The sequence below is a fragment of the Solanum dulcamara genome, chromosome 7 (assembly GCF_947179165.1).
Source record: "Solanum dulcamara chromosome 7, daSolDulc1.2, whole genome shotgun sequence".
NCBI classification, from domain to species: Eukaryota; Viridiplantae; Streptophyta; class Magnoliopsida; order Solanales; family Solanaceae; genus Solanum; species Solanum dulcamara.
This window is the reverse complement of record NC_077243.1, coordinates 73741715-73767613: the sequence shown is the minus strand read 5'-3', so window position 1 is coordinate 73767613 and position 25899 is coordinate 73741715. Positions and strand designations below refer to the sequence as shown.

Genomic DNA, 25899 nt, shown 5'->3' with positions numbered 1-25899 from the left:
ATATAGAATAAAACCATAACCTACCTCAACCGAAGAACCGAAGTAAAGCAAGCTAATCTACCAATGTCCCTCCTTTCTTTAATTCCCAGACCATTTCCAATCTATCAAATATATAATATTTATAAGTAAACTAGTTCGTAGACACCAATATATTTATACGTTTAACCTAGACCTCACAACAAACCCAACTCTATAATCAATTCTCTGAAATCCTAAGCCTAGGGTTAACTCTTAATTCCTCCAAATATCATAAATTTAATGGTATTCATATAATATAATACACCTATTATTTAATTACCTATATGAATATATCAAAACTTGAAACCTAATATGATAACTAAACAAAGGCATAATAAAAATAAAAGAACAAAAATTAAGCCAACTAGTTAGCAACTAGTGGCGGCAAATAAATAAATAAATAAAAAAACAAAAGAAGCACATCCTGCCCTAAATTACCCAATTCCTTTTTTCCTTCTAACACCATACAATACTAATGAATATCTTAGTTGAAATCAAAATATAGAAAGGAGTAACAAACCCGCATAACTTACCTGAAAGTTATGTTCTCCGCCGACGCAGCTTTCGCTTGATTCTCCCTTTTTTACCTTCTTCTAAATAATTCATTATTAAAAGTGACAAGCTCCTCTACTTATTTTAATAAATAAGGAGTATAGGGTATTAAATATATTACCACTTTAGCTCATTAATTAAATAAGTTATCTAAATTCACCCCTCAATTAAATAATCATAGTTATCGAATAGTCTAAAATACCCATTAAAAATTTACGGGATGAGTCTTTTATGAAATAAAAAGCCCTATTACTCAAAACGACCTAATGTGTCGTTACAGTTCAAGACACTACTCTTGGAGGAATCTTAGAGATCACACTATATGGAGCAGAATTTGACAATGAAATTTTAAATGTTTCTCAAGAGTCTGATAGGGAACCAAGTAGAAGCAAACATTGAATTTCTTTGTCAAATTTAATGTCCATAGCAGACAACTGGTTCATGATTTCCTAAAAATTGTTTAGGTGATCTGTTATCGGATAACACTTTTTTGATTTACCACCTTACAAAAATATCGCTCACACTCTATTTTTTCTTCACAGAATATTTTTTTATAGTCTATGAAATTCTCACAGCTCTCTAAATATTTTTCTCTGTGTGAATTGGTGTTGTAAAATGATAAGTTAAAGAGTTCCTTTTATAGGGGTGAAGGAACTCTTCTTCCGCGTTTTTTTACCACCAATCTTGCCACTTTCTTTGAATAATCATTTGCAAATTACAAAAAAAGTCTGCAACCTTTATTGACAAAATTGACAAAAGGAAAAGAATAGTCTGCAGTTTTTGTTGAAGAGAAAAAGGTATGGAATGGACCCCACAATATGAAGTGTGTGATTTGTGATCATAATTTCAAGTCTATTTTCTCTTTCACTTTCAAGTCTGTGTGATTTGGACTCTTCCACCGGACAATTCTTCCATTGAACCTTCATAGACGCAATCTCCCTTGACCTCTACTTGCGGACCTCCATATCAAGAATAGCTACAGGCTCCTCTTCATAAGAAAAATTCTCATCAAGCAAGACCGAATCCCAGTGAATAATATAGTTTCCATCACCATGATATTTCTTTAGCATAGACACATGAAATACTGGGTGCACTCCAGACAAACTTGGAGGTAAAGCCAATTCATAGGCCATCTCTCCAACACGCTTAAGAACTTCAAATGGCCCAATATACCTCGGACTGAGCTTACCTCGCTTACCGAATCTCACCACACCCTTAATGGGTGAAACCTTCAATAACACTTGCTCTCCCTCTATAAACGCCATATCCTTGACCTTTCAATCTGCATACTCCTTCTGCCTGCTTTGAGTTGCTCGAAGCTTCCCCTGAATAAATTTTACATTCTCTAGTGATTCCCTCAAAAAATCAGTTCTCCAAGGTCTCACCTCAAATGCATCAAACCAACCAATAGGAGACCTACATCTTCTTTCATACAATGCCTCAAATGAAGCCATATCAATACTGGAGTGATAGCTATTATTATACGAAAACTCTGCCAAGGGTAGAAACTGATCCCAATGACCACCAAAATCTATCACACATGCACGAAGCATATCCTCCAGCATTTAAATTGTCCTCTCAGACTGCCCATCGGTCTGAGGGTGAAATGCAGTACTAAGATCCAATCTAGTGCCTAACTCAGCATGCAAGGTCCTCCAAAAGTTAGAAGTAAATTGTGTATCTCTATCTGATATGATAGACCAGAACTTCATGTAATCGAACAACCTCACGGATATAGAGTTTGACTAATTTCTCAATTTCATAAGTCACCTTGACTGGAATAAAATGAGCAGACTTAGTTAACCTATCAACAATCACTCATATCGAATCAAACTTATCCAAGGTCTTTGGAAGGCCGACCACAAAATCCATCGCAATCCTTTCCCACTTCCATTCAGGAATGGGCATTCTTTAAAGTGTCCTTCCACGCCTTTGGTGCTCATATTTTACCTGCTGACAATTTGGACAATGGGCAACAAAATCAACAATATCACGCTTCATTCCGCTCTACCAATAATATTATTTGAGATCACGATACATCTTGGTTGCACCAGGAGGTATAGAGTACCTCGAACTGTGAGCCTTTACAAGAATAGGCTGAATCAAATTATCAATACGAGGCATACATACCCGCCTCTTAATCCTCAAAACGCCTTCCTCATCGATCACGGCCTCTTTGGCCTCTCCCTGCAAGACCATATCATGAATCCGGCTTAGCTTCTCATCCTCAATTTGTTTTTCTTTACTCTTATCAAGAAAAGAAGATTTTGCCTCCACACAGGCCAAAAATCCTCCTTTTTCGGTTACTTCCAGCCTCATAAAGTCATTAGCCAGAGTTTGAACCTCTCTAGCCAATGGGTGTTGGGAAACCTGCAAATAAGCTAAACTTCCCATGCTCCCTACTTTTCTGCTCAAGGCATCTGCCACTACATTAGCTTTTCTTGGGTGATAAAAAATAGTGATATCATAGTCCTTTAACAATTTCATCCACCTCTTCTGCCTCAAATTCAAGTCTTTCTGAGTGAACACATATTGTAAACTGTGATGATCTGTATACACTTCACACTTTACCCCATATAGATAATGTCTCCACTGCTTCAATGCAAATACAATCGCAGTCAACTCTAAATCATGAGTGGAGTAATTACGTTCATGCACCTTCAATTACCTTGAAGCATAGATAATTACATTCTTCTCCTGCATTAGCACTGCACCTAAACCAGAATATTATGCATCACAATAAACAATGAAATTCTTACCTTCTACTGGCAAGGAAAGAATCGGTGCAGTAGTCAATAAAGTCTTGAGTTTCAGAAAACTCTCTTCACACTCGTCTGGCCACATAAATAGAACTTTCTGCTTGGTCAGATTGGTCAGCTGGAAAGAAATGAAAGAAAATCCCTTGACGAACCAGCGATAGTAGCTAGCCAAACCAATAAACCTCCTTACCTCTGAGACATTAGTGGGTCTTGCCCAACTCTTCACTGCTTCAATCTCCTGGGGATCCACCATTACTCCATCCTTAGAAACCACGTTCCCTAAGAAAGACACTGAATTAAGCCAGAACTCACACTTGGAGAATATGGCATATAACAATTTCTCCCTTAACAATCCCAGAACAATTCTCAGATGCTTTTCATGTTCTTTTCTGCTCTTTGAGTAGATCAATATATCATCAATAAAAACAATAACATAAAGATCCAAATATGGCTTAAAAATTCTATTCATCAGACTCAAGAAAGCAACAGACGCATTTGTAAGCCCAAAAGACATTATCAAGAATTCATAGTGTCCATACTTGGTTCGAAAGGCAGTCTTCGATACATCTGCTGCCCGTATTTTCAGCTGATGGTAATCAGACCTCAAATCAATTTTTGAGAAAATACAAGCACCCTCCAACTGATTGAATAAGTCATTAATGCGAGGAAGGGGATACATATTTTTAATAGTCACCTTGTTCAGCTGCTTATAGTTTATACACATACGAAGGCTACCATCCTTCTTCTTCACAAATAAAACTAGAGCACCCCAAGGAGAGACACTTAGTCTAATAAAACCTTTACCCAACAACTCCTGAAGTTGGGCCATTAACTCCCTCAACTCAGCTGGGGCCATTCTATAAGGTGAAATGGAAATAGGGCGAGTGTCGGGCTCCAGGTTGATACAAAAATCTATATCCCTATCAGGTCGCATACCAGGTAAGTCTGCGGGGAAAACATCCATAAACTCATGCACTATCAAAATAAAATCAATCGATGGTACTTCAGAACTATCATCCCTGAGATGTGCTAGGAAGGCTAAACAACCCTTACTTACCAACCTCTTAGCACGAAGAAAAGAGATAATTCGAACTGGGGTGGAAAGACAGTCACCCTTCTACACCAACTGATCCATCCCAGGCTTGGCTAATGTCACAGTCTTAGCATTGGAATCCAAGATAGCAAAGTTTGGAAAGAGCCAAGTCATACCCAAGATTACATCAAAGTCAACCATCTCTAGAATAATCAAATCTACATAAGTTCTGCTCCCCACAAAAGTCACAAGGCAAGACCTATACACTTTCTCAACTAGCACAGACTCACCAACAGAAGTAGAAACACGAATAGGCATATCAAGTAAGTCACAATGTAAATCGAGTCCATCAGTAAATGCGGAAAATACATAAGAAAATGTGGATCTAGGATCAAACAATATGAACGTCAAGCTATCGCAGACTAGAAGAGTACCTGTAATAACAACATCGGATGTCTCTGCCTCTGACCTCCTGGGGAAAGCATAACAATGGGCTCTATCGCTTGTTTGACTAATTCCCTTATTGGGCTGTACTCTAGTAGTTCTAACCTACCCGCCACCCCAGCCGGACTGGCGACCACCACGACCTCGGCCACCACGTCCTCCAGAATGATGGCCCACCCCTACCATAGCCATCGCCTCTACCTTTAGCTACTGAGTCTCTATAACCCTGATCATGCCAAGCTTGACTTTGTCTTGGACAATATTTTCTGATATGTCCAAGCTCACCACATCTGTAACAAGTCTTAGGGTCAATAGTGGGTCCTTGTGAAGACGAAGAAGACTAAAGATAACCCCCAATAGTAGAAAAGGGCTGACTAGTCTTTAAAGGACCTTCATCTGAAACTTGCAATGAAGACTGAATAGGACGGGTCGAATAATCTCTAGAACTCTATCATCTGGAGTAAGAACCACTAAACTCACCTTCCTTACGAAACTTCTTGAACGTTGTCTCATTAGGGAAGTTATCTGGCTTCACCCCCTCCACCTCTATCACAAAATCAACCAACTCCTAAAAAGATTTTACTGACGCAGCAACCTATAAAGCTGGAATGCATAAATCTGACCTCAATCCCTTTACAAAGCAGCGAATCCGCTCTTCGGGACTGAAGCAAAATTGAGTAGCATATTTGGCTAAGGCATGAAATTTGGCCTCATAGGCGGCAACAGACATCCTCCCTTACTCTATATTCAGGAACTCGTCTCTCCTCCTGTCCCTCAAGGTCCGGAGAATATACTTTTCCATGAAACAGTCAGAAAAAGTTGCCCAAGTCATAGGTGGTGCCTCTTCTGGTCGGCACTCAACATGAGACCACCACCATATTTTGGAGTCTCCTTGAAATTGGTATGTCACAAACTCAACACCAAATTGCTCTACTATATCCATCTTACGAAGCAGCTCATGACAATCAACAAGGAAATCGTAAGCATCCTCAGATTCAGTACCCCTGAAGACCAGGGGTTTCAACTTTAAGAACTTAACAAAGAGATCGTGCTAGTCACACGTCATTACCGAACCTGTAGTCAATTGAGGAAACATGCTTGTTTCCAAGGACGCCGTCATGTGAGGAGCCACAACAGCTGCATGTTATACTCCTGGAATATGAGGTGCTGGAGAGCTTGTCCTTGATCAGATAACCCACTGAGATAGGTGAGAACCTGGTGGATTATCTCTGGAGTAGGCTGGGGTGGTGCTTCTCTCTTATGAACCTGCTCCTCCTTCATCTCAACATCATCTCTAACTACCTCATCAGCCGGTGGAGGGGTCGCTGCTCTTTCCCTGGCTAGCCCAGCTGTCTGGACCCTTCCCCTGGTGGGCTTTCTCCCGCAACCTCTACCACGGCCTCTCGTCGCTCCTCCTCCTCTGCCTACAGCCCCAGTGGCTGGCTCAGGTGCTCTTGTTGCTCTTGTTCTAACCATCTGCGAAAGTAAAGTGAAGAAGGTCAGATACCAATTTGTATCACCTAGATACCAATTGGATTCAAGTAATAGCATGAAAGAAAGAAGGAATGGAGTTTTTCTAAAGTCCCGTAGCCTCTTGAAGAAAAGTAAAGGCGTCCACATACCATTCCATAAGACTCTACTAGATCTGTCCTTGTATAATGAGATCACTGAACCTAAAGATCTGATACCAAGTTTGTCACAACCCAAAATGGGCCATGAGTGGCACCCACACTTAACCTCCTAGGTGGGAGAACCAACGATACAAACCCCAACTTACATTAACAATTCAACTTATAAATTACGACAATAATGCGGAAGCTCAATCTTATTAAAGTCAAAAATAACAAAAGCCACTAAAATCTATTACTTGACGTTCCCTAAAATCTGAAAATCATCACATGAATGACATCTAAATTCTAAAACTAAGTCTGAAAACACCAAGCACCAAAATAAACAAATAACAAAATGTGACCGAAAACTAAAAATACCATGCCATAACCGACAGAATCCATTACGACCTAGAAGGATAGCTCACCCTGAAATCCAATGATCTTAAGACTGACTAGAGCTGAGGTCGAGTCGAAGTCGGTGGAACACTCATTGCACTCAACAAAATAAAACAAGAAAAGATACAAGTACGGGTCAGTACTGGACAACATGTACTGACTAGATATCATCGGTCGGCTCAAAATAGAAATCAATATGCATAAAGTAGTACCTGGAAATAAACCATAGCACTAAATAGGTGGCAACTAATAAGATCAAGTGACAATACAATGAACAATCTCATAACCAGTCAACAACATCAAGATCACACATGAGGACTCAAGCCTCCACATCACACTCTTTTGAAAAATGCGTTTTGGAGATTGGGTAGTATTAAATCATTTTGATTTATTTTTCTTTAATATTACTGTGCCAGAACGTGACACCCGATCAAAATATATCGTGTCGAAATATGACATCCGATCCAAATATATCGTGTTGGAACGTGACACCGAATCCAAATATACCGTGTCGGAATATGACACCCGATCTAAATATAATTAATTTATCATTCTTCCTGATTACATTTCACTTCATTAACAATATTTCATCAAGCCTTCTTTATTTAAGGCACCATTTTTGATAGGGCAAGTTCAAGATTATGGATTTCACAGTCTTGAGATTTCTGACCAATCAAAACAACATATCAACCATCCAAACCACAATAATTAAATGCGTAGTAAACTTCACACGTTACTCAATGAATATCAATCACTATTAAGAGTCTATCTATGATATAGAATAAAACCATAACCTACCTCAACCGAAGAACCGAAGTAAAGCAAGCTAATCTACCAATGTCCCTCCTTTCTTTAATTCCCAGACCATTTCCAATCTATCAAATATATAATATTTATAAGTAAACTAGTTCGTAGACACCAATATATTTATACGTTTAACCTAGACCTCACAACAAACCCAACTCTATAATCAATTCTCTGAAATCCTAAGCCTAGGGTTAACTCTTAATTCCTCCAAATATCATAAATTTAATGGTATTCATATAATATAATACACCTATTATTTAATTACCTATATGAATATATCAAAACTTGAAACCTAATATGATAACTAAACAAAGGCATAATAAAAATAAAAGAACAAAAATTAAGCCAACTAGTTAGCAACTAGTGGCGGCAAATAAATAAATAAATAAAAAAACAAAAGAAGCACATCCTGCCCTAAATTACCCAATTCCTTTTTTCCTTCTAACACCATACAATACTAATGAATATCTTAGTTGAAATCAAAATATAGAAAGGAGTAACAAACCCGCATAACTTACCTGAAAGTTATGTTCTCCGCCGACGCAGCTTTCGCTTGATTCTCCCTTTTTTACCTTCTTCTAAATAATTCATTATTAAAAGTGACAAGCTCCTCTACTTATTTTAATAAATAAGGAGTATAGGGTATTAAATATATTACCACTTTAGCTCATTAATTAAATAAGTTATCTAAATTCACCCCTCAATTAAATAATCATAGTTATCGAATAGTCTAAAATACCCATTAAAAATTTACGGGATGAGTCTTTTATGAAATAAAAAGCCCTATTACTCAAAACGACCTAATGTGTCGTTACAGTTCAAGACACTACTCTTGGAGGAATCTTAGAGATCACACTATATGGAGCAGAATTTGACAATGAAATTTTAAATGTTTCTCAAGAGTCTGATAGGGAACCAAGTAGAAGCAAACATTGAATTTCTTTGTCAAATTTAATGTCCATAGCAGACAACTGGTTCATGATTTCCTAAAAATTGTTTAGGTGATCTGTTATCGGAGAACCATCATGATATTTTAAACTTAACATCTGCTTTATTAAGAACATTTTATTGTTTCAGTCTTTTGAGCATACAAGCTTTTGAGATGCTCCCATAGGGTACGGGCATATGTCTTCCCAGAAATATAATTCAACACATTATCGTCAATCTATTTCCTAATAAATTCACACAATTGTTGGTGTAAAAGATTCCACTCTTCATCTATTTTATTTTTAGGATTTACAGTGGTAAAGACTGATAGATAAAAATTCTTGATATAAAGAAGATCTTCCATTTCTTCCTTCCAAATGACATAATTAATACCATTCAAATTAATCATTCTACTAGTGTTGGTTTCCACCGTTTCGCCCCCGTCCAAAAAAAATAATATAACTATAGAAAATTAAAGTAAATTTTTTCTGATGTGGAAGTTCAGATTATATTGCAACCACATAGTATATTCAGATAAAATCCTGCTCTGATACCAGTTTGTTGGAAAAATAAAGACTAACACAAAAATATATATGGTCAAAATAATTAAATAAAATGGAAAAATAATGACACCAAAAATTTTACGTGAAAACCATTTTAAGGAAAAAATCACGGGCCAAGAGGAGCAACTGATATCACTATAGTAATAATTTTTACACTGGGTAGTAACAAGTACAACACTCAAAAAAAGACTATGACACACTCAAAAGGAATAACACTTTTTTGATTTACCACCTTACAAAAATATCGCTCACACTCTATTTTTTCTTCACAGAATATTTTTTTATAGTCTATGAAATTCTCACAGCTCTCTAAATATTTTTCTCTGTGTGAATTGGTGTTGTAAAATGATAAGTTAAAGAGTTCCTTTTATAGGGGTGAAGGAACTCTTCTTCCGCGTTTTTTTACCACCAATCTTGCCACTTTCTTTGAATAATCATTTGCAAATTACAAAAAAAGTCTGCAACCTTTATTGACAAAATTGACAAAAGGAAAAGAATAGCCTGCAGATTTTGTTGAAGAGAAAAATGTATGGAATGGACCCCACAATATGAAGTGTGTGATTTGTGATCATAATTTCAAGTCTGTTTTCTCTTTCTCACCGTACCCTTTTTATTATATTAATTTCTCAAATGGTTACTCAATTAATAGTGTTAATTTGACATGATCACTAGCTATAAGTAAAGTTGAATGATCATACATGAAATTAACCTTCAAATAATCATATTGGTCTCACTTTAAATGGCTATACAACAGGAGTTGCAAGAGGAAGTGAATGGCAACATTTGGGAGCATATGTAAATCTTGGGTCATTTTATTTGGCTGGAATTCCAGTAGTCATAATATTTGGCTTCCTATTTCATTTACATGGGAAGGGCCTTTGGTTTGGACTCAATGTGGGAAATTTACTCCAATCTCTTTTGCTTTCCCTCATAACAAGTTTCACAGATTGGAAAAAACAGGTAGCAAATTACTTTCTTTGGTTTGATTTATTTGTCCGACTTTGATTTAATATAGAATTTAAAAAATATATTTTTTTTTGAATCATGTAATCTTAAATTAAAGATACATGAAAATTGGAATGTACCAAAATGAACCTTTTATTTTACGATCTTAAATATGCCAGAAAACAAAAATTTAAAATTTGTCGGGAAAAAAAACATTCTTTTTTAAAATGTAGTTGATAACATTCTTGGAAATGACTTTTGTGACCAACAACATTCTTATATTTGGCTTGCAGGTATCAATAGCCAGGAAAAGAATCCTTTATTGAAGAAAAGTATTGAAAAGTGAGACATCTAATTGCAAAGGAAAACAAATTGGTTATTTTGACATAATACCAGTTCAATTTTTTTAGTATAAAGAAAATATCATTAATAAAAATGAATTAATATTTTCTTGATTTAAGTAAAAAAAAGACCCATCATTTTAAATTTTACAAAAACTAATTCATGCTCGACATAAAAAGATTGTTCGTATCATGTGGAAGGATTATATCAAATAATACCTAATAATTACTATTGTCGATTTAGCGGATTAATAAATCTTTATAAAATTATGTGTATTTAAAAATTTATAATAACGTATAGTCACAAACATATCCTAACGAATCCTAAACAATAATGGATGCCAAAATGATTTACAAATAAGAAGCACCCTATTAGGCGGTAACTATAAAAGAAAAAAAATTAAAAGAAGAAGAAGAGGAGGAGGAGTTATGCAACAAGTCATAACGAGAGGTCTTGAGAGAAAAAGTTGAGAAAAAAATAAGAAGTGAACTTTTCAAACAAACAAATGTATGTTGAAGCTTTGTAGTTTAGTAAAATTCTAAGGTGTTCAAAGTTAATTTACTATTTATTGCATTCTCACATAATCACAAATATTAACTACAAAAATGTATCAAATAATAATTTGAAAATGTTTTGAACTGCTCCCTTGTCTCAATTTATATGACATACTTTAAATTTGGAGAGTTAAACAAGAAAATCTTTGACCACAATTTATTCGTATGCCCTTTGAATATTTTAAGGAAGGATTACACAAATCCCATAGTGTTAAGAGCTACTTAGATCTTATCCCTACTCTTTTCTAGATTACATCCCTTAAATTTGGTGAAATCCGGATACATTCCAAAACGTTCTGATAACGTGATGTATCCGATCAATACATAGCGTAAAGTGATTTATTCGATCAATACATCGCGTAAAGCGATACACCACGTAAAGTGATGTATCAGACCGATACATAGCGTCAAATGATGTATTCAATCCGAGAACATGAGAGAGTAGGGATTTTTGAAATTTTTTCAAATGGTAGAGAATTTTATAGAATATGATAAAATAAGTTGTGTATTTAGATAATTTTTTCTCTATAATATCAAAATCTTGCCTTTAATTTGCCATTTGTTTATTGTTTTTCTTCTTTCTCCTTATATTTATAGACTACACCAAGCTGCTAAGAATATTCTTTATAAGCTAAGAATATTATTTCGACAAAAAGTGTTTAATTAACCATCCTTCTGCATGTAACTACGTCACTAGGCCTTACACAACGTGAGAGGCCTAGCCCTTGGATATGTTAGTTATTATTGTTGCTACTTTGTTTTCCATATTCTTGAGACAACTAAAGATAGAACCCAATATAGTACAAACTATATGATTATATCTTCTCTAGTACAAATTAAAACATTAATTTCCTCCACGTTGCTTCCCCTAATAGATTTTGGTACCAATATTCATGCACATGGTCTCTTATGCCCCAAACTAGAGGACGTATTGGCACTCGATGCTTTAATTTTGATTGAGCCAATCAATCTTAACATGAGTAATGACAGTGGCGGATTTAGATCGTGGTATATGTACGATTTTACGAAAATTCAATAATTTTTATAGAGATATTTTATATATAATAAAAATATATCAAATGTATCTGTAAATATTTAATTATGACTCAATCATTATAGTATATTAACATAAACAATTCTTAAATTTTAAATTTTGAAGTCGGTTCTATCGAGTACAATAACTATGTTGCAGAAGATTGTGAATTAGCTAGTAAACAATCACACGCAAGGAAAAGAATTACATAATAATATGTTGTAATCTAATATTGTATCTCCTTCCTACCAATCACACTAATTAATTTTATTTTAAACGTGGGCAATCATAGTTTTACAAGACAAACATACTAGAATACAGAATGTTATTAATATTGCCATGTAGTAAGTATTATTTATTATTTATTGTTTATAATTAGTTGTCTATCATTGAATTCCCCCATCGACCTTTTTGACCTGACTCCTATCACACGCATATATTAATTTTTCTTCCATTATATAAAACAAACAATTCATTCTTTCCTTCCTATCATACCTTAGTTACATCTCTTACAAACATATTGGAATTGAATTTAAAGTTTGTAGCTAGGTTCGATAAAATTGATTTCAAAATTACCCCATGGTGACTTAAATAAGCAATGGAGATCAAGAAGAAAATATGATAGTGATCTAGATTGTGTTGGAAAGAAGAACACCAAAGTTACTAGGTTTGGTGGGAAGAGATATTTCAATATGGGAATTTGTAAGAAAAATAATTTTCAAGGCTCGACAAGTTAAAGTAAGTGATGCAAATAACGAGTTTGAAAATAGATTGATGTATGAGATATACAAGTCTGCCGCTCCTTCTATGGAATTGCATCCCAATATGTAGAGAATTAACTCATCCCCCTTAATTTTTTCTTTCTTTTAATCAGCTTCCATATAAAGATTAAGAGAGGTTTGATATGGTGATATCTTCTTCCTTTTTTCATCTAAAATTTAACGCAAACTTGTGTGCTGCTGCCATAGTTTGAAATTTGTTTATCTATTGATCCATATGGTGCAACTTGCATGTGTGTTTGGATGTAACATCCAACATGAGTCCTAGTTTAAATGGACAAGAAGTTTAAAAATGTATAAAACAAAAATTGTATCTTATGTTTTTAAATATAGCATGTATATAACATATAAAACATATCGTTTAGTTATTAATTAGAGTAAAATGTAAATATATAGAAACGTGACATTGATTTTTAAAGAGAAATGAAAAATAAGATACATTAATTGAAACAGATAAAGTATTTACGAGAAATTAAAATACTTTATACAAAAGACATTTAAGCTGAATGATAATTGATTATATTTTATTGGGACACAATAATATTGGCAAAACGGCATGTATACAGAGTTTATCGAATGTGGTGATATCTTTAATTTTCTAGAGAATATGGAAAGCAATAGTGGTTGAGTCTGGGTTGGGTCTTAGGTCGGGGTTGCCTGGGGCCGGGGTCAGGGTTGGCGTTAGATCTCGAGTCTCGAGGTCGAGAGATCTCAGGCTCAATCTCGATCTCGAGTTTAGGTCTCGAATCTCAGGTCGACATTCGGAATCGAGTTTTAGATCAGGATCGGATTAGTGTCCTGGGTTGGTATTGGCAGGGGCGAAGCCACATGGTGGCTAGATGGTTCATACGAATCCCCTTCGGCAAAAAATTATATTATTTATACATGGTTAAAATAATTTTTTATGTATAAATAGTAGATGTCGAATCTCCTTCGGCTAGTTTGTGTATCTACTTCTTTAAATTTTAAACATCTTTATTGATAATCTTAACTCCGCCACTAGATATTGGGGTCAGATATTGAGTCAATATCATATGGTTGGATCCTGCATTGGGGCCGGGACATGAATCTGGGTCTGAAGTTATAGTATTTGCCTAGATTATATCTAAATGTCCTTGGGACAATATTTCTCCTTACTAATTGAACACTAAAAATAAGTAAAAATATCACTTATTTTTCAAAAAAAAATATATATTATTTTTCTTTGTACCGAACACACCTTAATATATACTCACTTGTCAACATATATAATTATCAATCTTTGAATAATATTTTATGTGCAAGAAAGTATTCTCTTTACTCTTACCCACACTAAGGTCCGAATGGACATGAGATTTTTGATTATGTATTATGTATAAGCCTTCCAACAAAATCGAAAGACTTGTATGTATTAGGGGAATCCACCATTTTGGCTATTACAATAGTGTATTTCATCGCTCCCCTTTTCTATAAAGTAGTTACTATTTGAGATACAGAAGACGTTTTTTGCCCAATAGCAGCTACATAAACACATATTATATTTTGACCTTATTGATTGAGAATTGTATCTGTAGCTATTATGAAGAGGCTCATATACGGAACGATGCAAAATAATATCGGGGCGGCAGATTTAATTAATTGCAATTCAGAAGCTGAAATTTTGCCTCTACCATCAATAGGTTTAGCCAGGGCATTTATAACACGACCCAAATATTTGAAATTATAATATGAAATCAAATTGATATAAATTTTATGTTTTGTTTGATCATGCAATTTGAATTTCTTAAGTTGCATTTTTTTCTCATAGACATGAAACCCCCACAAGTTGTGAAAACTAGCAAAAATTTCCCAATTCCTATATATACAATCTAACGAATGAGCAAATCATAGTTCTTAAACAAGTTGTTTGAATATCCTAAAGTGTCGCATATATTCATAATCTTTTTATAAATAAATATTTGAGATTGCAGACTTTCAATTACACATAATTTTATTAAAGATTCACCAGTCAACAATAGTAATATCTATTTATTCTTTAATATAATCCTTTCACATGATGCAGACAATCTTTTCACACCAAACATGCGTCTTTTTTTTTTTGTAATGGGTCTTTTTTATTTACAAAATATAAATTTATGGAACAAGTTCTAAATTTAAAATCATGATTTTAGAATCCCAAATCTTATTTTTTGGTATAATTTAAAATTTCAAATCATAATCTCAAATCAAATGTACAAACATAAATTAAAATCATAACTTCATATTATATATCCAACTGCAAGTTAATTAATTTGGTTTCCACTTAGGTTTGCAAGACTAACATGGTAGAATAAAGAATGTTGCAGGATACCTCCATGTATTATTTATTTGTTAATTATAATATATGCTCGTGATTATCATTAGTCATAGAATTTCCCCGGCTTTGTTGACCAGCTTTCTATCACATGCGAATATTAAATTTCTTCCCTTACATATACCAAATAATTCTTTATTGTTTTTTATTCAGTGTCATGTACCCACATTAGAGTTCGATTATTTTGAATTCGCGTAGAGTAGGACCCCATTTAGAGGGTAGCACTCTCTATCAAGGATTTTTTCATACTCAGAACTCGAATCCAAGACCTCTTATTAAAAGAGGAATAACCCGCAACCACTGCCAATCAATTCATTCTTCCTTTCTATCATACTTTAGTTACATCTCTTACAATTATATTAATGAAATTGAATTGAAAGTTTGTAGGTTCGATGGAATTGACTTCGAAAATATTCCATGGAGACTTAAATAAGAAATGGAGATCGAGAGGAAAATATCATAGTCTAGATGGTGTTTGAAGGAAGAACATAAAAGTTATATCTTCTTTTGAGAAATGGATCTCATGCATTTATTACATGGAAACATAGCATGACAATGAAATCTTTTGATATCCAAGGCTTTTAACTCAATTTAATTTATCATCCATTGTTGAATTTATAACAATTGATAATAATACATGATATATACAATATTCATCAAAACAGTATCCCTAGAATAAATTACGGAAAATGGCTAAAAACACTCTTGGACTATTCAAAAAAGATTTAAATATAACCTTCATTCATTTATTTGGCTAAAAATATCTCTCAGTCCATCTTTTTGATCCATTTTTACCCTTAAAACTAATAGTCTTTCATTTTTTAATTATTATTATTATTTATTATGACATGACATTTTTTTATTGGATAAATTTCAATTTCAACCTACCTTTTTTCTCCTACCCGCCCCGATCGATATCCATGATCCCATGCCCAAACCCAATTAACAATTTGTTCAACATCAATTGATCATGTTTGCAGATCAATCAATCTTCTCCTCCTTGTTCTTCTACTTTTTTGTGTCTCTGTTTTTCTCCTTCGTCAGATCCAGTGCAAATAATGATACTTCCTCCTATGCATATTATCCTAAATCTACCTGCAATGGAGTTGATATTTCATATCCTTTCTGGAGAGTTGACAATTACAACGCCAGCGTTCCTCAGTACTGTGGCTATCCAGGATTTGGAATCAATTGCTCAGAAGATCAACCACATCCGATTATTAACCTTCCAGCCGATGCTTTCTACGTCACATGGGGCTATGGATATGGATCGGGGCGGGTAGGAGAAAAAAAGGGTTCTAATTTAAATTTGTCCAATAGAAAAATGCCACGTAATAATTAATAATAATAATAATAAAGGGAATTTTCGTATAAATCCACACAAAAATACCTTAATTATGCTCCATAGTTATAGTTTGCTAATTACAATTTGTAGCTATAGTTATAGTAGCGTTTGTATAATTCGCCCAACATTTATATACGTTTGTATAATTCGCTATACAATTCACAGTTTTTGTATAAAGTTTGTATATTTCACTATACAATTCATGCACAACGTTTGTATAATTCGCTATACAATTTGTAGTGTTTGTATATTTCGTTATACAATTCGATTCGCGCACAACGTTTGTATAATTCATCAATCCTGGCCCAGTCGAGGCTCGTCCATGCCCAATTCCGATTCGCGCACAGTGTTTGTATAAATCGCGCGAATTATACAAAACTCAACTGTATAATCATGCAAATTATACGAAACTCAAACTATAATTACGTCTAGGAGCCATAATTAATTCAAACTATAGTTATATTAGCTAATTAACTAATATATATTTACTTATCCGCATAATTTTCCCTAATAATAATTATTAAATAAAAGGTTGTTAGTTTTAGCCTTTTAGGGGTAAAAATGGACCAAAACGGTGGATTGAGGAATATTTTTAGTCCAATAGATGGATGATGGGTATATTTAAACCTTTTGGGGTAATTCAAAGATATTTTTGACCCTTTTTCGATAAAATTATTATTATTGTCGTTGTTGTTGTTAGTCAAAGAAAGAATTGAAAATTGAAAAGTAGGTCAATGTTGCTTTTTCTTAATCTAAGAAGAAGACTACTAACGTTGTTGGTTTTCTGACAATTACTAACATGAATAAAATTATAATTTTATTAATGCTAATAACTGTTCCTGCATTTCAACATACAATGAATTGAATTATACCAATCATAAATTAGAATTTATGAGACACGAACTTTCACTGAACATTGTACGTACATGTATTTTTTTTTCTCCTTTGTTGTACGAATTCTATCCATAAACAAATTCTAATATTTAAAATATGGAAGAAAAACTTAAAGAATTCTAATCCTTAATATGGAAGGAAAATCTAATGAGAAAGTATCATACAAATTCTACACCAAAACGAATTCTAATCCTTAAAATAGGGAACAGAAATAATATGTAAGGTAAAATTAAGAATTCTAATTAAGAAAGGAAAATTAAATTCTATTAATTTATTAAAATTAAATAATAATTTGAGAAATGTAGTAAACAACAATTTTGTCTATTATAGAACCTTTTAATAAAGTGCAAAACATTTCTTAGGACCTTCATCCTAGTGTGATTGTGATTCATATGTACTGGAATTTCTTGTTCTCTCGGTTTTTCTTGCTATTCAGTTGCTGAGATTGAATGATTGAACTTGAGTTCCCCAAGTTTAGACAATCAGATTCGTTAATTGTATCACATACAATTCATTTCTGTGTAATCAAATAATGAGTTGGGCTTCACATTAACTTTATATCATCTTTCAATTGCTGTTAGAGATAGAATCTTAGCTTTTTCTACTAAAATTTTTAATAAGCTGTGGCTTTAAACAGTTAAACAAGCACTGATCCATCAAAAACTTTTTCCTAAATTCTAATTATCCAAAAATTTTATAGAATCCGTGTTTTGATGGAAATGGCTATGGATGTTGGAAAAGGTTGATGATAATTGCTTTATCCGCTAAGAACAGATGATAAGGACAAGGTGCAAAGAGAGAAGAATGATTCATTTGTATCAATGAGCTTTTTCAGCCATTTATATATTTAGGGGATCTTTCTATAGGATATATAAAAAAAATATGTAAGATATATGTATCGGAGGAATTTACTTTTTTTAAATCTCAAACACAACACCAGTACATATGATTTCTATATCTCTCTGTTGTTATACAACTTCTACTCTACTTATGCTTCTTACAATCTCAAAACATACATCTCTATTTATAACAATACAATCACACATGTGCTTAATTATTTTTTAAACGGTGGTTCTCATTTTCAATGGTCGGCAACCACCTTCACCGACATTCATGCATTCTTCAATATCAGTTGCACCGTCTTTTCTTCCTTGTACGATTTCTTCAATGATCGGCCGTTCACAAACTGTACTTATTGCTGCTACTTATTTTTCACATGCTTCAATTGAATGGGAACATGTTTACTTTTCAACATCTCCCCCCCCCCCTTAAACTTGTTCCTCCTCGACCTCTAACTCCAAGTTGTTTCTTCAGATTCTGGAACACTTCAGCTTTCAATGCTTTTGTGAAAATATTTGTAATTTGATTGCTTGAACTTACATGGACAAGCTCAACTTCTTTTTTCTTGATGGATTCCCTTATGAAGTGGAATCGTGTGTCAATATGTTTTGACCTTTCATGATGAACTGGATTCTTTGCCAAGGCTATCGCTGATTTGTTGTCCACATAAATCTCTATTTTTTTAATTAAACAGACCTTACCCAAGGATTTTATCCCTCGTGGCGGTCAAGGGTTTAGCCGAACACCCCTAAGCCTTAACATAATATAAGAAAATAAAAGTACAAGGAGGGAAACATAAACCTTACCTCCAAAATTAAGGTGGTTCATAAGTCGAATAGCCTACTAAGGCCATTTGACTTATCCCCATTCACAAGATAGATCAAACTTAGACTATGTACCTAAGAGAGGACTCCTCTCAATAAATAGTTATAAGAAAGCGTAAATAAGGGACACTCTCCTCTTATATGAATATAAGCAGAAGTGTATGCAAATATAGAAAAAGGTAAATTACATATAGACCTGCAATATGACCATTGCAACTTTAAGGAGAAATCCAAAGCCTAATAAGTCTTGTTTGGTCTTTTTTCAATTTGGTCTTCTAATGTTTGCCATCCCTTGTTTGTCCAAGTCAAAGTAACTTTGGTTGTATGCGCTCAAGTATAGACCTTCATGAATTGGAACAGCTACTACTGTAGCTTGTTGCATCTTTGCAAGTTGTTGACTGTGTTTAGACAATGCCTCAGTTGTGGAGTTGGCTTATCTAAAGGTATGATTACATTTGGAAACTTCGAGGTGGTTGAGCAACTACTGCAGCTCTGCAGATTGTTGCTGGTTGTTGGATGCTGGAATTCCAAGGTTGTTGGGTGTTATCTTATAGAAAATTAGATTAGAAGAGTTCATGGTTTTGCTCCTTTTTTACCTGACCAGGTTCCAAGATGATGTACAAGTGAATGTCCCATCTAAATTTAGCTTCCAACATGTTGTATCTGGAATGTCAGGTTGATATTTGAAGAAAGTACTGAGGATCTTCTGTAACAGGTGTTGTGGGGCATGTTGTCTCACCTTCTCTTCATTCCACACCTCATTAATCAAGAACTTAGAGACTGTGATATTGTTAAGTCTAGGAATATAGTCAGTGTGATTAGCTAGAGGGCCTATTCCTAACCAATCATCCCACTAGAAGCTGCAAGAACCTGAATTAATGTGCCACTGTATATGAGGTTCAATATCAGATTTGTTAGACATTATGTGCTTCCACATAAGTGATTGACCACTATGTCATTTCTTGATTACTGGATTTTCCCTTTGGAAGTACTTGGATTTCATAAAGTCCCCCCCACAGAGTTTTCTTAGACCTGAAGATCCACCATTGTTTATACTGCAAAGCTAGACACACACCATTTAGGTTTTTCATGTCAATCCCTCCTTCTTCAGTAGGATAGCTGAGAGTCTCCCATGATGCCCAATGGTATTTTTGTCACGCCCCGGAAGGGTACTCTAGACGTGGCCGGCACTCAAAAATCATTTCTGGCCTTCAAGCAAATCACTTGATCCAATCACACTTTCATTCAGTTACACTCTATTAGCGGAAGACTCAAATCATAAGAATACTATTCATAATAAGGCCAAAGGCCAACCACATCTCCATTCAACAACTAAAAAAAATAAAACTAGTCACAACGAAACAATTCAGCATCATCCACACTCTAGTCTATGAAGCCTCTATCAACAATATAAGAGGTGCCAATGACAAATTCATGGCTACCACAAATCAAAATAAAGGAAAACTAACTCAAAGCTGAAAAGATAACTGCGGTATCCTCCGAAAACAAGGAGGACTCACCAACTAGCTGGAAGTGAATAGATCTTCAACGATGCGCCTGTTGATGATCTCTAGTACCTGTCTCTACATCATGAAACGATGCAGGCCAAATGATGTCAGTACGTGGAATGTACGAGTATGTAAAATGGCCGAATGAAACATACATCAAGGTGGGATCAAATCAACTCAGAATCTTAACTCAGAAGAAGGCACAACTCAATCAAGATGTTCTGAGTCTAAACAAAATATAATTTAGACAGAACCAATCACATACAATCCAGCCCAATCCATCCCAATCCGACTCAGAGCACTATCAAGACCTATATGGGAGTTTCTCTTATCCGACAACCATCACTTATGAGCCAGTGATAGTACAACAAGCCGACGTTGTTGCCACGTCCGTTCATACCTTGCCAGGGTACGAACGAATCAACAAATCATAAATTCATAACCAATCAAGTCCTTTTATATTAGGACAGTAATTTGGAAAACATCCGACTTTAACAGTCCAATTCCTTCCTACGTTTGGCGACGTAGTTATTGGATTCAAGTTATTACTTACTCTTACCCAATTCGATGTTCGATACTCCTCCCAAGACTCAATGCTCATAAAACTCTATCCAATCAATTCAATCTAATCATATCGACCAGTCTCATTTGGACCTTTGTCAATTCATCAATTCTATCCCAAATCAAGCCTCTTGACCAATCATATTATCCAATCAACCCCAATCTTATATATTTTTTTAAAGGCATGTTAAAGACAATGGCCTAGTCTATATCTCTTTTATTTTTATTTTTAGGAAATCTCAAGAATATTGCTTAGTTTACTTTCTGTCATCACCTTTGACTAGAAAGAATGTCTTTCCATAGTGTTCTTTTGCCAAACATTATTATTTAATAACTATCCAAGTTGTCCCAAACCAAACCAAACACTTCACGTGAAATTAGGAAATAAATGATAAAGTTAGCTTTTTCTATATTATTAGAATATATCAAAGTGGAAGTATTATATGAATATACTAATAGAAATATAACGTTTTCTTAAATATAATTTAATTTCATGATGCTAATGGAATTCCATTGAGGCATCAACTCACAGAAATTGGATTCATGCTAACTAAAAGGTTAATCAAATATTGTCCCCATCTTATTTCTAGCAATTTGGATCTGTGAAGGTGTTAAACTAATGAAAACATCCTAACCAACATTTTATTATTCTTTCTATGTTCCATCATTTGGTAATTGAATTAAACTGTAACGTACCAACGGATTTTAAGTTACTGCAAGTTAATTATCTATTGCTAATATAACAAAAATATGTTTAACAACTCATATCAATCAACTCTTAGACATAACAAAATATGTATAACAACTCATATCAATCAAATTTTAGACATAACAAAATATGTATAACAACTCATATCAATCAACTCTTAGACATAACAAAATATGTATAACAACTCATATCAATCAACTCACAAAATATGCATAACAACTCATATCAATTAACTCATATCAAACATGAAACATTTATCAATTTCTCAACTTATCAATATCAACATAACAAAATCAAGTTAATAGATGTATGAACTCATTAGGACATAAATCTATCAAGAAAACTCAATTCTTATGAAAATTCAATCTCAAAGAAGATGTAGGGCACATGGTAAATTTAATCCATGTTTTTAGTAGCCTTACATACCTTAGTGTAGATTTTGAAGAAACCTTGATGTTAAGTCTTCAAAGGGAAACTTGAATCCTTGAGTTTGAGAGGATTTTATTGGAGATAATTTGAGAAAAAAGGGGATAAAGATTTGGGTTGTTTGGAGAGGAAAAAGACTGAAATTATGATCCAAAACGCGTCTAGTTATGTATATAGATATTAGGTAATTTTACCAAAATATCCCTACAAAATCTGGAAAATCGGCCAAAATTTGCTGCAGGTCTTCTCTGTTCGATCAAGCATAACTTTTGACTCCAAACTCAGAAAAATACAATCTTGGTGGAATTGAAAAGAAGACTCAAATACCTTTAATTGAATAGGTTATGGGACACCCAGTTCATTATATTTTAGGATATATAGTCGTTTGAAGTTGACCCTTATACTAATTCATTCGAAAACTTAGCCGAAAGGAATTCTTCGGACTTGGCTTGATTTTTTTTGGGATCCCTTATGACCCTAAATCACATAAAATATTTTAAATACTTATGAATCAATCATATATCATATATACCATTTGAAGCCTTCGAGTTCGATCTTATACGTACATGAAGAATGGTCCGAATCTTAGTGGGAAAAAAATTGGGGTATTACAATTTTCTCTTCTCTTTATCCCATCCCCAAAAAAAGTCTGCTATAAGAGACTTAATTTGTTTGAGGGTAGTGGCAGTAGCAGTAATAGCAGACAAGAGATGAATTGGGATTGATTGCAACACAGATTTCATAATAGCAGCTCTTCCCCCATAGCTGAGTATCTTAGTCTGTCATCCTTTGATTTTGGATATAACTTTAGCAACCATATTAGTGTAATATATAATCCTCTGCCTCCCTATGTATAAGGTACATCCCAGATAAGTGATAGGACCATAAGATACCTTGAAACCAATGGTGTTAGTAACCCTTACAATAATTTCTGGATTAGTATTCAAAGGGATCAAGCACTGACTTTTTTCTTTGTTAATGAGTTAGCCTGAGGTCTGTTCATACACATACAATGTCTTCATGATCAGCTTGATAGAATATCTGCATGTTGAAGAGAATATGATTATATCATCAGCAAAGCTTAACTGATTAATCAAGGGACCTTTTTTATTCATGTGAAAGCCTTTATACAAGTAGTGTTGATGAAGGTTGTTGAGCAATCTGGAAAGAACCTCAACACCTATTATAAAGAGAGCTGGAGACAATGGATCTCCTTGTTTGAGATCTCCGGAAGAGTGGAAGAAGCCATGGCTACTTCCATTGATAATAACATAATACCAATTATTAGACATTATCCTCCAAATCATATCAATGTACAACTCCCCAAATCTCATTCTTCTCATAACTAGACATATAAATGACCAAGAGACCCTATCATAGGCCTTAGCCATGTCCAATTTAATAACTACATTATCCCCAAGATTTGGTTTTTTGATGCTATGGATGATTTCTTGTGCAAGCATTATATTTTCAGATATGCTCCTTTCTTGAACAAAACTAGATTGGTTTTCAAAAATAAGATGTGGAAGAATGGGGGTAAGTCTGAGAAACAACACTTTGGAAATAATTTTGTTGGTAAAGTTACTGAGAGATATATGTCTAAAATCTGTCAACATATTAGGATGGTCTACTTTTGATAGTAGAACCAAACATGCATGAGATATATACTTGGGAATAGAATGGCTAGAGAAGAAGAATAGAACCAAGTTTAGCAGGTCTTCACTAATAATGTCCCAGCAATTATGAAAGAACTTTCCATTCTTACCATCTGGACCGGCAGTAGAATCAGGACTCATAGCAAAAATAGATCTTTTCAGTTCATCTTTAGTAGGCATAGCATTGAGGATTTAGTTTTGTTACTCTGTGATGCTCTTGGGGATACAATTAATGAATTCCTCTTTTATCAACACCTCTTTCCCAGCAGTAGCAATATTCTGATCACCTTGAATGGTATTGCCCTGGTCATCATTGATTTTATGGTTAAATAGTCTTCTTCTCCTTCCTATGATGATAGCATGGAAATATCTGGAATTCATATCTCCATCCTTAAACCACTGAAGTTTAGTTTTTTGTTTAAGGATGGACTGTTCTATCTTCAGATATCTGATATACTGAGCATTCACATGGTTGAGCTTGGTTCTATTACCCTCAGAGTTGTCATGAATGAGATCATCTTCTGCTTGCTTTATTTTTTCTTCAAAATCTTTGACTGTTGTATATATGTCACCATATTGTTGTCTTGACCAATTGCTAAGAGTATTAGCTAGCCTCTTAAGCTTCAGGTGGAATATTCTCATAGGGTTTCCTTCAATTGGCCTTTTCCAACAAGTTTTAACAGTGTCCAAGAATGTTTTATTCTCCACCCAATATTGAAGGAACTTGAAATATTTGATGTGGTTATTGTGATTATCCTTACATTCAAGTAAAAGGGGGTAGTGATCAAAACTTGTAGAAGCCAAATGAGTCACTGTAATTACAGGCATACTCTCTAAGCATCTATCATTTACCATGGCCCTATCCAATCTCTTCCATATTCTAGCATCCTTGTCCCTGTTATTACACCATGTAAAGTTTTGACCACGAAATCCTAAATCATTAAGGCCACATGCTTCAATTATATGAACTCAAAGCTTTTGTTCATATTGTAAGGTTTTCCTCCTAGCTTTTACTCAACATCAGTGATCACATTAAAGTCTCCAATAGTGCACCAAGGTTTTTCTATGTCAGCAAACTTCAACATCTTCTCCCAAAGACTTTTTCTCATGTAATCCTTACACTGGCATAAACAAATATGATAATATGAGAGATAAAAGCAGACACATGTTTAATTTCACAAGTAATCTACTATTCATCTTGGTCTATAATGGAGTAATCCACATCTTGATTCCAGAAAAGTCAAATTTTGTTATTAGAATTATGACTAGCACTGTCCATTCTAAACTAATTTTTGTAATAGTTGAGCTGAGATTGACTATAAAAGGGTTTAAAAATTTCTAACATAGAAAAATTGCGGTAGTCTTTGAGTTTTTGGAGTCTATCCAGGGCACCTTGAGTATCAATACTTCTTGCATTCCAGCATATTGTACTAATCATCAAGATTTCTAAGTTTTGGACCTTGTGTTAATGCTACTCTTACAACTAGCATTATCTGTACTTGTGGTGATCTCCTATTTTTTGTTTTTCTTCTTTTCCTGCTTACCCCTAGGTGATAGACCATTCTTCTCATAAATCTGTTGCACTTCATCCTGAAATGTATTATCTATGGCAGAACCAAATGCCTTCAAGAGATGGGCACTTGTTTCATCATCCTCATCATGAGTTTGTTCCCTTAGATCAGGATCATCTTCATCTTCAGAGTGAGTAACTTTGTATTTATCATTAAGATCATTTGACATGGCTCTCTTATTAAGGATCAACATCTCATTAGAGCTGGCTTGAATCTATAGGGATGCCACATGAATCCCTGCCTATTCTTCAACCAAGACATAGTTTTCCTTTTGTTGAGAATTATCAGAATGAGTTTTTCCTGTCTTAACTTATTTTTTCTGCAATGTCTCTCTCTTCTTCTTACTCAATGATAGAGTAGATTTATTATTTAGAATCTAAGGATTGGTACCCTGATTTGTTTTGTTGATATTTGGAGATTTAAAACCTCCCATATCAGTCTCATTACCCTAAAGTCTGACTTCAAAGCCTTT

General features: G+C 34.3%; 1 protein-coding gene across 1 annotated transcript; it reads right to left on the bottom strand.

Annotated features, from left to right (window-relative positions):
• Positions 1-24057: 24057 nt before the first annotated feature.
• LOC129894869 (uncharacterized) lies at positions 24058-25596 on the bottom strand. Its single transcript, XM_055970479.1, has 2 exons — positions 25401-25596; positions 24058-24788 (listed from the first exon to the last, which is right to left on the bottom strand). Exons 1-2 carry the CDS (start codon positions 25594-25596, stop codon positions 24058-24060), a joined length of 927 nt encoding a protein of 308 aa, XP_055826454.1.
• Between the last annotated feature and the right edge of the window lie 303 nt (positions 25597-25899).

Coding starts and splice junctions, on each gene's coding strand:
- LOC129894869 (XM_055970479.1), bottom strand. CDS start 25,596: ATGTCAAATGATCTTAATGATAAATACAAAGTTACTCACTCTGAAGAT. Junction 24,789..25,400: donor GAATGGTCTATCACCTAGGG/GTAAGCAGGAAA, acceptor TTAATGATTTAG/GATTTCGTGGTCAAAACTTT.